The following is a 15,361-nucleotide window of genomic DNA, read 5'->3' as shown; positions in this document are numbered from 1 at the left end:
GCGCCACCTTTCCTCCCAACTTTAACTCACTGAATAAACCTAGTGTAAATCAGCAAACCTATCTCAAGTTTCCTTCTAAAATAGGACTTGTAAAGGAGCTTCAGATTACACGAACATAATTGAGGAAATAATTTGAAAACAAGTAGACATAAAACATATTTACAAGACATTAAAATCATGAAGTAAACTTCAATTGTAAGGTTTATATATACTAAGTAAATGCAGTAGGGCTGCAAGTCGGCTTTTAACTTAAAAACCACCACCACCACCACCACCACAACCACCTCCACCACCACCTCCACCACCACCACCACCTCCACCACCAAAATCCACTTGCACACGTACACAAGGAAGCATTGTCATATGATCAGCATACCAGTGTTGAAACAGCTAAAAATTAGAAACGACTTATAATTTCTAAATGTGCTTGGCCAAGCGGACAGCTAAAGGAACGGTGGGGTGCTGAGACCACAGAATACCCTCTGTGGCCACAGCTGATGCAGGGGGCCTTCGTGTGCCAATGTGCGTGGACCTCGCATTGAGGTCAGTTTTTTAGATGCAGTGTAACGTTCATGTTGACAACCAAAGAAAACGGGACACATCCCATTCAGCAGCCTGGGAGCATGGCTGCCTCTGGGTAGACCCTAGGGAAGCAGATGGGGAGAGGTCGACAAGGAGGGAGTAAACTCAGATGGGTGCCACAATGTCACACTTTTGAAGAGAGGCTGTATCTTTATGTCGCTTAATCCTTAAAAATTAATTTCATAACATGAAGGAGAAAAAAGATAGGAATTTGGAGACCAGAGACTCTGGGTTCGAACCCTGGCTGTGCCACTTGGGTTTTTTACTTTGGGTGCTTTGTGTCCCTGTTCAGGCTCTTGTTGGTGGGGGTGCAAACCACTACCTGGCCGAGAAGACTATGTTCTCTCCGCCTCTGCCCCTGTGGAGGGGTAGACAGAATGTCTGGGCGCAGCAAGGGGCGCCTACATGTAAATGTCAGTTGAAAGTGAAGGGCAGGTTTATGTGGGCGTGCACGTCCCTCTGGGGCTTCATTTCCTGCCAGGCCCAACAGGCACAAGAGCCTTGGCAGTGCCCCCGGCAGTGAGGGATGTGGCCCAGCCAGGCCTCTGGCTTGCACAGTGGCATCTCGGGGCGTGAGAAACATGCTGTGCTGTGTGACCCCAAGTAGGGAGGTCAGGGACATGGCACCAACATTTGCAGGGACCTCCAAAATAATGAATGATGAATCCCATAGGGCTGCTGGCAGAGGCAGGGGCCTCCTCCCTGTCACTCTGCAGCTGTTAGCGACTGTTGAAGGTTCCTGAATTATCACTGAAATGATTGGAATTCTGATGGGATTTGGGAATTCTGGTGGGAGATGTGTGTCCTCGCTGTCATTTCCTGCTTGAATGAGCTGGAAAGAGCTCTCTCAAAAGGACAATGAAGATGATAACCCTTCCCCCGCCCCCCCCTCCGCCAGGACCAGGAGAGGTGGGCTAAGTGAAGGTGAGCTGCAGCCACTGAGCCCAGATGGGGTTCCAAATGGATCCCCTCCATCCGGGCTACTGGGCCACCCACCCGCTTCTACCCTGAGCTTAAACACAGACTGGCTCCATGTGCGCCAGTAACAGCTCCTGTTAGAAGCGCATGGCTGCTGTGGCCCACGCCCTCCCACCTTCCACACACTGCTCCTTGCTTCTGACCTCGGCGACCCCAGCACTGGCCCCGTGCCCGTCCTTCCCTGACTCCCTGGTAATGTTTAGGTCCAAGCCCGCTCTGGAGGGCAGGGAGGTCGATTCCTTGGCTCCCAGCACAGAGGCCAAGGTGTGCAGTAGAGTTTAGAGTTGGCTGACCCTCCCCTGCAGTGGGGCTGCTCACACCCACTCTGCCTGCCTCTGCCCCCTACTTCCCAGTCCATTCCCCAAACTGGAGTCTGAAAGATCTTTTCAGAACACAGACCTCAGCATTTGAGCCCCTCCTGATGGAGCCCTTACTCATGGGACCAGCCTACTTTCCGGCTGCAGCTCCCTGTGGTGGCCCCTCTCCTGCCCTGCCCCTTCCCTTCCTCCCACCATCCCCTTAGCCTACTTAGCAGTAATGGTTTGCTTCTCTTCCACTTCCCACTGGTGCAGTCTACAACTGCTGGAACAGGACTCTGGAAATTGTGGTTCCCAGGCTTCCCGTCGTGGCTGGGTGCCCAAGAAGTGCTCCCGTCTTCATGGCACCCAGGGTTACACTTCAGGGGACACAGAACTGCTTAGCATCATCTATTGACTCCATCAATCTGCTGCTCCCAGGTCTCCCCTCCCACGGCTGTGTCTCCTCCCCCCTGAAACACATTAGAACTCAGGCAGACCAGCTCCTGTAAGCTTTCCCTGTGGCCGCTCACAGTCTCCCCCTTCCCCCCGTGCAAATTCATCGCTGTGTGTCTTTAGGGGGTCCCTTCCATCCCAGGGGACCCTGCTCGCTGCTAACAGTGCGGCTATCAAACTGTGACCTTGACTCTGGTCAGCTCCCGTCCTGCATTTTCCAGGCCCTTCACTGCTGCCTTCGGGATGTGTCCTTGCACAGAATCCATGAATTTTCCTTGACCTGATTTCTTCCCTGCACCTCACCCACCTACTCCCCACTGCAGGCCTCTTTGACTGACAGGTTTTCCATTTTAAAGCGGTCTCTTTCTCCCACTTAACAAAGGCCCCTCTGAAGCCGACACCTTCAGAGATAGTCCCTACCACAGACACTGAGCGCGCATGTACCTGGCTCACCAGGTGAGCAGCATGAAGGCCAGCTTCTTCCGACCAGCCTGTCTGTCGTTTCTGATGTGGTGTTTTAAGATGAAACCTAGTTTCCTGAGAACTCCTTCATTTTTTAGGGCAATTTCCAAGGTATCCTTTACTCCAGCATTTGATCATAACTCTTTTTCTAAATCCAGATGCACCGGAAGATGAAATTTGGGGAGTATTTCCTCACCAGGAAGTTAAGAAATAACACTGCCAGGCAGCATCCATTTCAATAGCTGTATTGGAACACAGTGGGAACACAGATTGTGGACTTGGGGGCCGCCACAGCTGTTCCTCCTCCAGGCAGCCTGCACCCCACTTCTGCAGCCAGCAGAGGCACCGAGAGGCCTCCAGAAGGGCGGGGGTAGCTGTGATGGCAGGTGGGTGTGGACACCTTGCCCTCAGCCCTGACCAGCTGTATCTGTGATCAGCCAGACCAGTCTTATGCCTCCAATGATTTGGCCATGACTTAGAGACCCACCTGCCTTAGACTCTGGGGAAAATTTCCAAGGAGGGGAGTCTGGGGCTCCCAGAAGGAATCCAGCTAAGAGACTGGATAATTGCGGCTATTGGGGAAAATCATGCCTTCTCGTGTATTGGCGGATAAGCTGCTTAAAGCTCCTACTATGTGCCCAACAGTCTTCTAGGGTCTAGACCAGTGATGGCGAACCTTTTGAGCTCGGCGTGTCAGCATTTTGAAAAACCCTAACTTAACTCTGGTGCCATGTCACATATAGAAATTTTTTGATATTTGCAACCATAGTAAAACAAAGATTTATATTTTTGGTATTTATTTTATATATTTAAATGCCATTTAACAAAGAAAAATCAACCAAAAAAATGAGTTCACGTGTCAGAGGTGTCATAGGTTCGACATACAGTGGCCAACAGACACAGGCAGCCCTTTGTGGGGCTCAGTGACCATGAACCAGGAGGTCACGGTTTGATTCCCAATCAGGGCACATGTTCAGGTTGTGGGCTCAATCCCCAATAGGGGGCGTGCAGGAGGCAGCTGATCAATGACTCATCATTGATGTTTCTATCTCTCTCTTCCTCTCCCTTCCTCTCTGAAATAAACACATTAAAACAACAACAGAAACAGACACAGGCAGAACCCGTGAGCTCCTGAGCGAACAGGGGCCAGGAAATCACAGACAGCCATGTATCGCAACCACACCAACGCTTCCCAGGACGGTGCCCGGGGTGTGTGTCAGGCCTGGCCTACAGGGAGGGTCAGGGAAGACTTCCTCCAGAAGTGCTGTTAGCTGAGATTGTGGGCAGGGAAAGCATTTCAAGTTGTGGAAACAGCTTTGTGCGTGGACCGAAAGGTGGGCCATGGGACAGACAGTTTGCATTTGCAGTGGGGCTTGGGCTGGAGGGAGGCGAGTCGGGAATGCTGAGGGCGGCCCAGAGGCCATCTCATGGTCCTGACGAGGGGTCGGCGGTGGGATGGAGCGATGACAGGGCAGGTGGAGAGGATGCCAGGACTGACCCTTGGCCTCCAAAGTCTGAGAAGGGGAATCCCGGGAGAGGAGCAGGTGCTGGGAGAAAGGTCAAGGGTAGTTGTGGACGTGCTCAGGGTGAGACGCTGTGGAGGCAGCAGTGGGAAAGCTCGCAGGAGTCTGGGCTCCAGATACAGATCTGCTTAGAATTAAGTCTCTGGGTAAGGTCAGTCTCCAGGGTGTAGACGAGGCCACAGAAGCAGAGAAATCTCTGTGAGAGGAGGAGGCTCGGGAGCAGCCACACTGATGGCTGGGAGAGGACAGGGAGCTGCAGGGGGGACTGGAAGGCATGGTGGGCAGGGAGGGGACAGCAGGACGGGGTCTTGGAATGAGGGGAAGAGTAGGCTCAGGGGGGCAATGGTCAGCAAAGAGAGTCCATGGACACCTTCACCTCTCTGCGGCTGTCACCACCTACACAGGACGGGGGAGCTTACCTGCTAGGACACAGGAGTAGAGATGCTCAGAGGAGTCCCCTGATGCGGCCAAGGTCACGCATCCCAGCAGAGGGTGCTGGGAGTCAACTCCTCTACTCATGTCTATTGAATCCCATCAAATCCTTCCCCTCCCTCCCTGAGGCCAGGCACACTTTCCCCAGCAAGTCTACTCCTGCTGCAGCATGAGGGGACCCTCAGGCTCTGGTCTGAGCCTCACGGGTGGGCTCAGTCAAGGAAACTCCTTGACCTATCTCCCCCAGGAGGCAGTGTGGTGTTGTGGGCTCGAGGCCTGGCTTTTCACCCCTCCTCCCGTCCCTTCATTTGTTCATTCATTCATTCCTTCAACAACTGTTTGACCAGTGCCTCCTATGAGCCAGGCGCACATTCTAGCTGCGTGGCCTTGGGTAGGCCCTGTGCTTCTCTGAGCCTCAGTTTCCACCTCTGTAAAGTAGGGACAGTGATCCTTGTCCCAGGTGATAAGGATTATGGGAGCTCATGCAGGCGAAGTACCTTGCATATAGTAGGTGTTCATTGAAGGCTAATTTCCTCCTTTCTCTTCCTTTCCCTTCCCTCCTTTTATCCTGCAGAACCCACAGACAGGCTAGTACTTTATGGCAACACCCTCTGCTGTGCTCAGAGGGCACATTCACATCCGTGCACACATGTGCACACATCCCACATGTCCCCCCATCTCTGCTCAGGACTCAGGGCCAGCACCACTGTGAGCTTGGGCTCAGAGAAGTCCTGAACACCTCTCTGGGAATGCTGAGTACAGACAGGGCCTGTGGACCCTGGCACCCCAGTGTGTGCTCTGGGAGTCACTGAGGGGGCCTTCTCGGTGGCTTTGGGGGCCACTGGGCCCTTCGGGGCTCCAGGAGTCACATCTTGGTGACCGGGAGCAGTATCTTCAGTGTCCTGAGGCCGGGTCTAGGCAGCCTGGGAGGGTGGTGTCCTCAGTGGCTGCTCCGAGGGGCCTCCCCCACATCTCTGGAGGAGCCGATGTCCCCACAGACTCTTGTAGCAGCTCAGAAGGTTGCTGGAGCTCACGGCGCAGGACAGTGCAGGCTTCCTGAGGAGACACAAGCACAGGTCAGGGCTGCAGCGACCGCCAGACGAGGCCCGTGGGGCCAGGGCCTAGCCTCTGGCCTTTGCTTCTTCCATGTCAGGCCCCAAGAAGGGTGGGGTGGGAAGGGCACCGGCCACCCATGTACAGTGGTAACTTCTTCCCTCAGCCCACAAGGGGGAGCATTCTAGACACCTGCTACCAAATCCCAAATCTGCTTCTAACATGTTGTGTGTCCTTGGTCAAGTGCATATGAAGTATATGAGCTTAACTACCTTTATATATAATACTAGAGGCCCAGTGCATGAAATTTCGTGCATGAGTAGGGTCCCTAGGCCTGGCCAGCGATCAGGGCCGATTTGGGCCTTCCCGCTGCTGGCCAGGGCCTTCCTTCATTCCATGCTGCCCCCTGGTGGTCAGCACATGTCATAGAGAGTGATTGAACTCCCCGTCTCCCAGTCAAACTCCCCAGGGGACTTTGCATATTAGCCTTTTATATATATAGAATATATACCTTTACATATATCCTTTATACCTTTCTAATTATTGAAAGGATTAAGTGTTCTAAAGACTGGCTCAGAGTAGGAGCCCAGTTAAAGCTTGGTATTTCTGAGTCTTAATGAAAGGATTCCTGAACACCCACAGCATGCCTTGCATGAGCTGGGGAAGGTTGGGAGAATGTGGCACAAAGATTTAGTCAGCCTGGCATCCAAGTCAGTTGTGAGCAACTCTGTCTCTCCATTAGAATGTCTGCTCCCCGTAGGCAAGATGCTTGCCCTCCAGACCCTGCAATGTGGCTGGCACTCGGCAGGTCCTCAGCAAATGCCAAGCTGATGGAAGTTGAGGCCACTGAAGGTGTGTAAGCCAAATGCTTGGTAGGACAGTTTTTTCCACAAAGTATTTGACATACATTTGGAAAGCAGAGGACTTCCCTTACTTGTGGGCACACAGGGCTCCTCCGCCCTGCCGCCTGCGAGGATGTGGGTGGCAGACCTGCTTTGCCTTCAGCGACATTCACTCAGATTCCTTCCTCGTCCGTATTGCCAGCCCCGTGGGGTCAGAGGCAACGGCTCAGCCAGACTCCCGGGTTTCAGCCCCTATCGCCTGCATCTGCCTTTGTAACAGAGCACGGCCCAGGCTGAGAGCTTTGACCAGCAGTTGGATCTGGCCACACTGATGACAGTTTTGAGTTATTGCATCATTTTCCACACATGATACTGCATTTCTACTTATGGTGACGATATAAAGGTTTCTCATAAAGGTCTTTCAGTGGAAACAGAGAGCTGGTGTAGACATCTAAGCGTGTATAACGCAGGTTGGGGCGGGGTGGGGGGGAGATGAGCTGGACGGAGAGAGGATTTGCAAACGACTATTGTTTGGAGAGTGCTGTCACAGTCCCTGGCCATGCCAGCTCACCCTTGGCTCAAACAGAAGCCGAGCTTGACAGGGGGTCCCTAGAGATTCTTTTGGGCAGATCTGCAGCTCCAAGGTAGGGCAGGGTCTGGCTTCAGCTCTAAGGCCATAAATTCTGCCTCATTTCTCACGTCCCTGCCTAGGCTCGAGTGGCAGCTTTCCTTGTCCACTGTCAACCAAAGGACCTGTCCATCCCTTGGCCCTGAGACCAGTCTTGGTTCCTGGGGATGTCCCATGAAGCTCATTCTGCCTCAGCTCCAGCCATTATCTGTGAAGCCACCGGGGAGTCAAGCTCACCGTTCCTTCTCCCTCCCGCATGGAGAGAGATAGAGCTTCCCCTTGGGGCCCCTCAGGTGGGAGCTCTATATCTGAATGCCTGACTTTGCAAGGCTTTGTGAGCAAGGACACAGCCAATGGCCACAGCCAACACCCATGTGTCCTTTAAATGCTGGAGGCCCCAGCTCTCCTTCCCCCAGCATACCCAGCCTCCCTGGACCTCAAGGTCATATCTCTGGCCCAGAGGTATGCTATAGTGTATATATTTGACCACACAGGCGGGTAGGTATCTACCCTTGGGTCAATATTCCAGACCTAGCCTGTGCCTCTGATAAAGTGACTTTCACTGAAATGAGCAAAATTATCAAAGAAAGGCTAGCTCTAGGCTAGGAAATAACTACCTCCCTTCTCCTAAAGGGCTGAACAATCACTTAAAATAAGATTACTATGGAAATATCTCACGTTCATGATAAAATACAGAACACAGAAATTAACAAAACAAAATAAATATCTCAACCAACTCCTCTACTCAGACGTACTTTTTGTTACATGTCAATTTCATTATTAAATATTTTAAAATGAAATGCATTCATATATCCAGAGACTATAAAAACACATACACATGGGTTAGAGAAAACAAAAGAATGTGAAATGGATGCAGGTGTAACCACCTCTCAGGTTGAGAAATAGAACTTTACTAGCATTCAACTTGCTTCAGCAAACGTTTATGTTTCCCTAACCAATGTATGGTGTTGTTCTGGCTGCCTTTTACTTTATAGACATGCAGTCATGTTTCATGACTTTTTCTGTAGCTACCTTTGTGGTGGTTGTTGTTTAATGTTAGATTTATGAGATTAGATTGTGTCATGTGTGAATCTATGGTTCAGCTTCACTGTTGTGAAGGATCCCATTATGTGGATACTAGAGGCCCAGTGCATGAATTCATGCATGGGTATGGTTCCTCGGCCTGGCTGGTGATCAGGGCCGATTGGGGCCGTCTCACCCAGTCTAGCCAGCCCCGATCGGGGCCCATAGGGACCAGCTGGCTCGGGGGATGGACTACAGGAGGTGCACTGACCACCAAGGGGCAGCTCCTGCACTGAGCATCTGCCCCCTGGTGGGTCAGTGCGCGTCATAGTGACTGGTCGACCAGTCATTCAGTTGACTGATCACAACGGTCACTTAGGCTTTTATATATATAGATACTCCAGTTTATACACCCCCTGTTGAGGGATATCAGAGTTGTCTCGTGCTTTTTACCATTTCCCTTCTCATGCTTGCTTTTGATTCTACACCGGGGTGGCCTCATCACATAAGTGGCCAAGTTTCCCTTTTTCTCTCCTCTGATAGAGTTTGCCAGGACTGCAACGAGCTGCTCCTTGAGTGTTGGGTGGAACTGCTTTGTAAAGCTAAGTGCTGCTGGTATTCCATTCATTTCATTTATTTCTAATGCTTAGAGGACCAGTCAGTTTTTCTATTTCTCCTCAAGTCAGGTTTGGCAAGCCCTGTTTTGCTAGGAATTTGTTCACAGTATCTGAGTTTTCTCTTGTTTGGGGCATAAAATTCATCTTACCATTCTTAATCTCTACAACATCCTAAATAGTATTGCCCTTTCATTCTTAATATTATGTGTTTATGGCATTAATGATTAACTTCTCTGTGTAGTTCTGTCAATTTTACTTTAGATAGTTTTGAAGTCAGTTTATATGGTTACATGCAAGTTATCTTTCTGGTGAATTGAATCTCTAAAAATATGACAATCTAAATCTTGAGCGATACTTTTTGCGTTCTGTTCACCTTGTCTGATATGAATTTAGATACACAGAGTTATTTGGTTAGTATTTGCCTAGTTTATCTCATTTTTCCTTCCTCATACTTTCAACATGTTTGTCTCCTATGTCTCGTTTGGATGTAAAACCAAGCCTGACCTTCACTTTTTTTTTTCATTGGCCAGCTTGTTCTATTTACAGGCACTGTGATTACTAATCTATCCTGACAAATTTCTTCAATGTGGTTTTGAGTTTTATATTTGCCCCACCTTTTCTCAAATTTCCCGTTTTTCCTTGCTTTGTATTAAGTTGCCTTTTTCCTCCTTACCATATGGAATTTTACCTTGTTATGAAATTGTAGTAACATGCATATTTAACATTATTTGACTTAAGTCCAGTGGCATGGAGTCCCTCCTCCTTTGCTTAGCTTGCCATCCATGCCGAGTGAGAGCTGGGATGAGACACTGCGCTGGCTTCCCACGTTGTGTAGACTCTAGGACCTTACACACTTCTAGAGATTCTGGGAGGTTTAAGATTGCTGGGCCCCTTCATGGCCCATCTTTGCCCTGAGCCCTGACACTTAAAGCTAAGAGATTTTAATGGGATTCTAGGAGAGCACAGAATACGGTGTCTGCCACTCCGTATGTGCCTGTGGTAAACACCTGTCACTTTCACCCCCCGCACCCCGTCCCCCATTCCATTCCGCTCCTCTGGGGAACAGCACCTGGACTTTTCTTTGGGATCCAAACTTCCCCACTCATAGTCTGTGGGTGAGGTGGGGTTGACCTCTTATTCTTTGCCCTGGCTCCAGGTGTGGGTTTGAGGGTACACACATGGCCCAACCCAGCCAGTGAAACAGAAGCCTGAAACCTTATGTTGAAGCAGTAGGAAAGGGAGATATTTCCCATGGGGCCATTACAATGGTATGATGTCAGCTTGGCATGTCGGTGGCACCCTGGGGAGACTCTGACTGAGAATGAAGTCACCATAGTGTGAAATTGAGTTGAAAGCTGGAGAAAGACACATTTCTAATGACATTTAAGTATTTGGACCCAGTCATGCTTGAAGCAGCTCTGGTCTCTTCAGGTCTATGAGCCAGTTTTTTCTCTCTGCCAATCCCAGTTTCCTTTAATTGGCTTTCTGCAGCGGGCAGTCAACGGCATCCTGACTAATAGTAACTCTAAGTAAACGTTCTTTGAACTGAATCTCATCTTTTCATGTAGAGGCTGTTATACTATGTCTCGCCAGCAGGGGTCAGGACCCAGTTTCAGAGCTACTCTGTATGAGAAGCCTGTTTTCTCCTCTAGGACATGTTACTAACAGCGACCTCACGGGACTGCTGTAAGGACCACAGGTAATGAATGTCAGTGCCCCGGCCATCACCCGGTAGTACTGACAGTGAGCTGCTCACACCCACAGAAGCACCACGTGCAAACGTGACTTTGCCCTCCTTGTGTTTGCCCCAGGCACATGCTGTTCCCAGTGCTGCAAAGGCCTTCATTCACGGACTCATTGATTCATTCATTTTTCTGGCTGTTCAACTTCTGCTTTGGTTTCAAGACTCTGTTCAGGCTTCACCTCCTGTGGGAAGCCGTGTCTGAGGTCTGCCAGGATGTCTGATTCCCGCCCAGAGCCTCGGCCCCTCGGCAGAGGCGCTTACCTCCTTGGTTAACTGTCATTTTGTCTGTCTCCCACGCGAAAGGCAGGCCTGGATCTTTCATCTTCTACCCACTATCCAGGTTTATAGTCGGTGCTCAGTCATGTGAACTAGTGAATGAAAAACCCGATAAATCTGTTCAGATAGTGATTTTCTGTCTCTGACTTCCCCAGTTCCTCAGAGCAGAGCGCTCCCCCCTCCCCCCCGCCGTCTCTGGCAGCCCTCACCCCTGTGCGTGCGCCCCATGCAGGCTCTATTTCCCTAGCCACCTGCCCATGCTACTAGCCTGGAGAGCCTCCTGGGCGGGACCTCCCACCCTTGGGATGGTGCCATTTCAGCCAACACCTCGGAGTGCCAGCCAAGTGCTGGGATGATTGGGAGAAAGGGTGAGGTTTCCTGGGTGTGGGTCTCAGCTAACTTCGTCTCCCTTCCCAAGCCCCTCATCTGTAAAAGGGGGATAATTCCAGGGAAAGGGCTGTTGAAGCCACAAGATGAGATGGGAGAAGGAAATGGTTTGAAATTCTAAGAGTCTCCTCTACTGCCCCCTCCCTCGTTTCCTGCAGAGCACACAGCTGTTGGCTGCTGTGCTCTGGAAGTCACCAACAACTGGCAGTTGAGAGACTGTATTGAGATCTGGGCTGATCCCTGAACCCTGGCTTGTCCCGTACCCAACAACACGGGAGAACCGCCACACCACAGGGTCAGTTTCACCAGCGCCCTGGGAACTAGGTTCCTCCATGAGGAAGGGGGAGTGGAGGACAGTGAAGGGCTGGCTCTCTCCTGCCCCGGGAGCCAGCCAGGACCACCAGGGCCGTTCCTCGCCTTAGGCTTTTGCCAAAATCTGGGCGGCCCTCTTCTCCAGGCCAGACCTCATTTCTGGTTGTTCTAAAATGAGCTATGAGGTGAACATGTCAGGGCACCCAGTTACCCAGAGCCCGATCAGTGTTATCTTTATAAACCTTTGTTTCCTACCACAAACCAACATATTGCCCAGTATGCAAATGCTCAAACGTCACCCCTCTACTCATGGAAGACATTACTTTTTCATGGATTTCTCCTCATTTTCTGGGAGTAAACACAGGGTTTGCCTGGGCCAGCATCTGCTTTGAAGGGGTGGGCCATGGGCAGGTATGATGGGCAGGGACATCAGCCAATCATAAGTCCATAAGGCAGAGCTCTCTGTCTGCCCTTCAGTAGCAAGGGTAGAGCAAGCTGGGCAAACTTCCTACAAGTACTTTGCAAACATTGTTATGTGCGTGACAAATAAGATGAAATTTATCTGGAAAAGGCACCCCATAACTCCCTGGGACTGAGCTGAAAGCAATCAGTAACAGTCACAAGCCATCAACCCCTTTTTATTCTCTCCCTATGACAAGGAAAATTGAGGTGCGGGTCAGGGCTTTGGGCTCCTAAGAGGAATCTTGATTGGGGACCTCCCAGGGTACACATCCCTGAGCACTGATGGGTCAGAACCTGGGACCAGCCTAGGAGCTCATGGAGGGAGAGGTTGCCGGTGACTCTAACAGTCCCCAAGGGCCCTGCACATAGCCAGTGTTTGTGAATTGTGCTGGTGAATGAATGAATGATCAGCAAGGACTAGTATTTATTGAGCACTCACATGCTAGGTCCTGAGCGAGGTGTGTTTTGCATCCTTTTTTTGGTGAGTCCTCCTGATGGCTCTGTAAGGTGAGCATAGGTGAGCACAGACCAGGAAACTGAGGCTCTGGTGGGTGAGTGATGCCCTGGAGTCACTTAGGAGCAAAGCTCAGATTTGAACCCCCAGCTGTTACTCCCAAGTGCACCCCCTTCCCGTCGTGACATGCTCCCTCACAGGGACCAGACTAAACAGTCTGACAGGGTGGGGCTGAGCGCTGAGCTGAGAGCTGTGCAGATGGGCAGGGCAGGGTCCCTGGTCTCAAGTGACTCATGGATGAGAATGGTGTATGAGTGAGTGTGTGTGGGTGTGTGGGTATGTGCATGTGCAAGAGTGGGTGTGCATGGACAGGGCTGTGTGTCACAGAAGCCATTTCTGCCCCAGGGAGCAGGGGAGGTTCCATGGAGCACGTGGCATTTGAGTTGGGTCTAGGGCCGTGGTCGGCAAACTGCGGCTTGTGAGCCACATGCGGCTCTTTGACCCCTTGAGTGTGTCTCTTCCTAAGCCTTAGGAGTATCCTAATTAAGTTAATAACAATGTACCTACCTATATAGTTTAAGTTTAAAAAATTTGGCTCTCAAAAGATTTCAATCGTTGTACTGTTGATATTTGGCTCTGTTGACTAATGAGTTTGGCAACCACTGGCCTAGGGCATTGGGTGGAAATTGAAGAGAGGTGCTTGGGGGCCGCGGGGCAGCATGGCTGTGGGTTGTGCTCTGAGAACAGGACAGGAAGCCTGGGATGCAGCAGAGAGAGAGGCAGGGAGTCCACAGCCAGAACAGCACAGCCCCCAGGGAGGAGTTTGCATGTGACTCGGCAGAGTGGGGAGCTGCTGAAGGCTTTGGTGTCCGCTCGTGGCCTGGACTGGCCCTTCTCCAAGTATTTACGACATCACGACATCACGGGTCAGTGAGATCGTCCTGCCTGTGGCAGTGAGTGCTCGGGGTGGGTGGGGGAAGGGAGGGAGCCCTCTGGTGAGCAGTGTGTGCACCCATCACAGGGAGAGCTGGGCTGCAGGGCATGGGGCTGGCTGTTTCCGCAGGTGCCCGCTCTAAGGCCTCAGCCAGCAGTCAGGTTGAGCATTTTCTGTGCTGGCTCTGCCAGGCGGGCACCACCATCCGTGTCTTCACAAATGGGGAGACTGGCCCTTCATGGGGTTAAGTGGCCTGACCGAGGTCACACAGCCGGCGGTCAGAGGAACAGAGCTCTGTGACACATCTGCTAGTTCCGAAGCCTACTAATTCCAGAGCATCTAAATGACAGCCACGATCCGCTGAGCGCCGCCCGCATGCCTGGCCCCGCTCTAAGCATTTTGTAAGTATTAGCTCAGTTAATGCACATATTATTCTCCTTATTGATGGAGGAGGAAACTAAGGCACAGAGAGGTTAGGAAACTTGCCTGAGGTCACCCAGCCTATTTTACATGTTACAGCATGTTGAGCTTGTTGCTTGAAAAAGAAGTGAAGGCCTCCACCCAACCCCTCCCCTGACTCCCTGTCACTCACTTCCTGCTGTTGAACTGGGTTTGCAGAATCATAAAATGATGAGCAGGCTCATGAGTTGGGCACTTAGCATTAACTTTCACAACACCCAGGGGATACATGGCCCACAGCTATTCTGTTATCTCGAACGGATGAGGGAGTCTGAGCCCGAACATTTCAGTCACTTTCCCAGGACTCACAGCAAGTAAGCGTAGTTTTGAGAGAGCCCCCTGCTCCCCCTCCCCTTTTAACACACAGGGAACCGAGGTCACGCTCAGATCTCCCCAGTCCTGGTTTGAGCCCTTCAGCCGCCTCCAGTTGAGATGGCCAGCTTCCCAACGCCTCTTTGAAAGGGTGGAATGTCTTCAAGCTGAAAGGAACAGCAAAGCCAGCACTCGCTCCCACCAGTGGGCGCTGGGGGAGGAGAGCCTACAGGGCCCCAGGCATCCCCATCTTCTCCTGTCATTCCACCCCAGCCCCGGGAGGCAGGCAAAGTGTCACACCCATTTCCTAGAAAGGGAAACTGAGACCCAGGGAGGCCTGCCTTCTGCTCAAGGTTACCCTTCCTGTCAGGCCCGCATCATTTGCTCTCCTGTCCCTGAATGAATGTGGGTCTTGCCTCTTTGGTGGTTCTTCCTCAGCCCCTTCAGACTCTTCTCCTATTCCCTGCCCCCCCCCCCACCCCCCGCCCATTCTTAAATGTCAGTGGCCCCTTCTCCTCGCTGCTTCACCCTCTGCCCCCATCAGCACCCACAACACCTCCAGAACCCACCCCGATGCAGCTTCAAGGAAGTGGTCCTTCCCCTGTGGCTGGCGGCAGGGAGTCAGGGAAGCCTGGGGCCTGTCCAGAGACAATTAGGCAAAGTGTAATGAAGGCCTAAAATATCCCTCCTCTCTGACCAGCAACTCTGTTTCTAGAAACTTCGTTTCTAGGGAAATAACCTGAAAGAAACAAAACATTCTCTGCATGGAGATGTCAAAGCAGGGATGCTTCAAATACCAAAAATGTGGAGGACGGCAAAGAACAAAAGAATTTCACACAATTTGGAGGCTCCTCACACCTCATGCCCCCACCAGTCACCTGCCACTGACCTGTGTATATATTCCCTCCTTTAATCCTTACAACCACCTTTTGAAGCAGGTACTAGTAACATCCCCATTTTACAGATGAAGAAACTGAGTCATGCAGAGGTTAAGTAACATGCCCAAGACCAGTCTGTTCCTAGGCAGTCTCACTCCCAGGCACAGCAATTCCCAGAGCAATGGTGGTTACTGGTTACCATTGCCAGGTAGCTGGTCATTGAATAGGGGCCAGCGTGCCAGGTGTGTGTG

The 15,361-nt window shown here is 51.3% G+C and overlaps 1 protein-coding gene across 8 annotated transcripts in view; it reads right to left on the bottom strand.

The window, feature by feature from the left end:
- HRH2 (histamine receptor H2) overlaps nt 1-15,361 on the bottom strand; it is a 49,098-nt gene that overhangs the window by 8,134 nt on the left and 25,603 nt on the right. For 5 of the 8 annotated variants that reach the window (XM_006765406.2, XM_015565103.1, XM_015565102.1 and 2 more), the window contains one exon: nt 5,312-5,785. The exons of 1 other annotated variant lie outside the window; for it this stretch is intronic. In XM_006765406.2, the coding sequence (XP_006765469.1) occupies nt 5,644-5,785 (142 nt within the window). In that variant the 3' untranslated portion in view covers nt 5,312-5,643. Of the gene's footprint in view, nt 1-5,311; nt 5,786-10,897; nt 11,005-12,010; nt 12,574-15,361 lie in introns of those variants that run through there. 2 more of the 8 variants (XR_435757.2, XM_006765405.2) reach the window with 2 other exon arrangements.

This window comes from Myotis davidii, unplaced genomic scaffold (genome assembly GCF_000327345.1).
Source record: "Myotis davidii unplaced genomic scaffold, ASM32734v1 scaffold399, whole genome shotgun sequence".
NCBI classification, from domain to species: domain Eukaryota; kingdom Metazoa; phylum Chordata; class Mammalia; order Chiroptera; family Vespertilionidae; genus Myotis; species Myotis davidii.
This window is presented reverse-complemented; position numbering and strand designations above follow the sequence as displayed.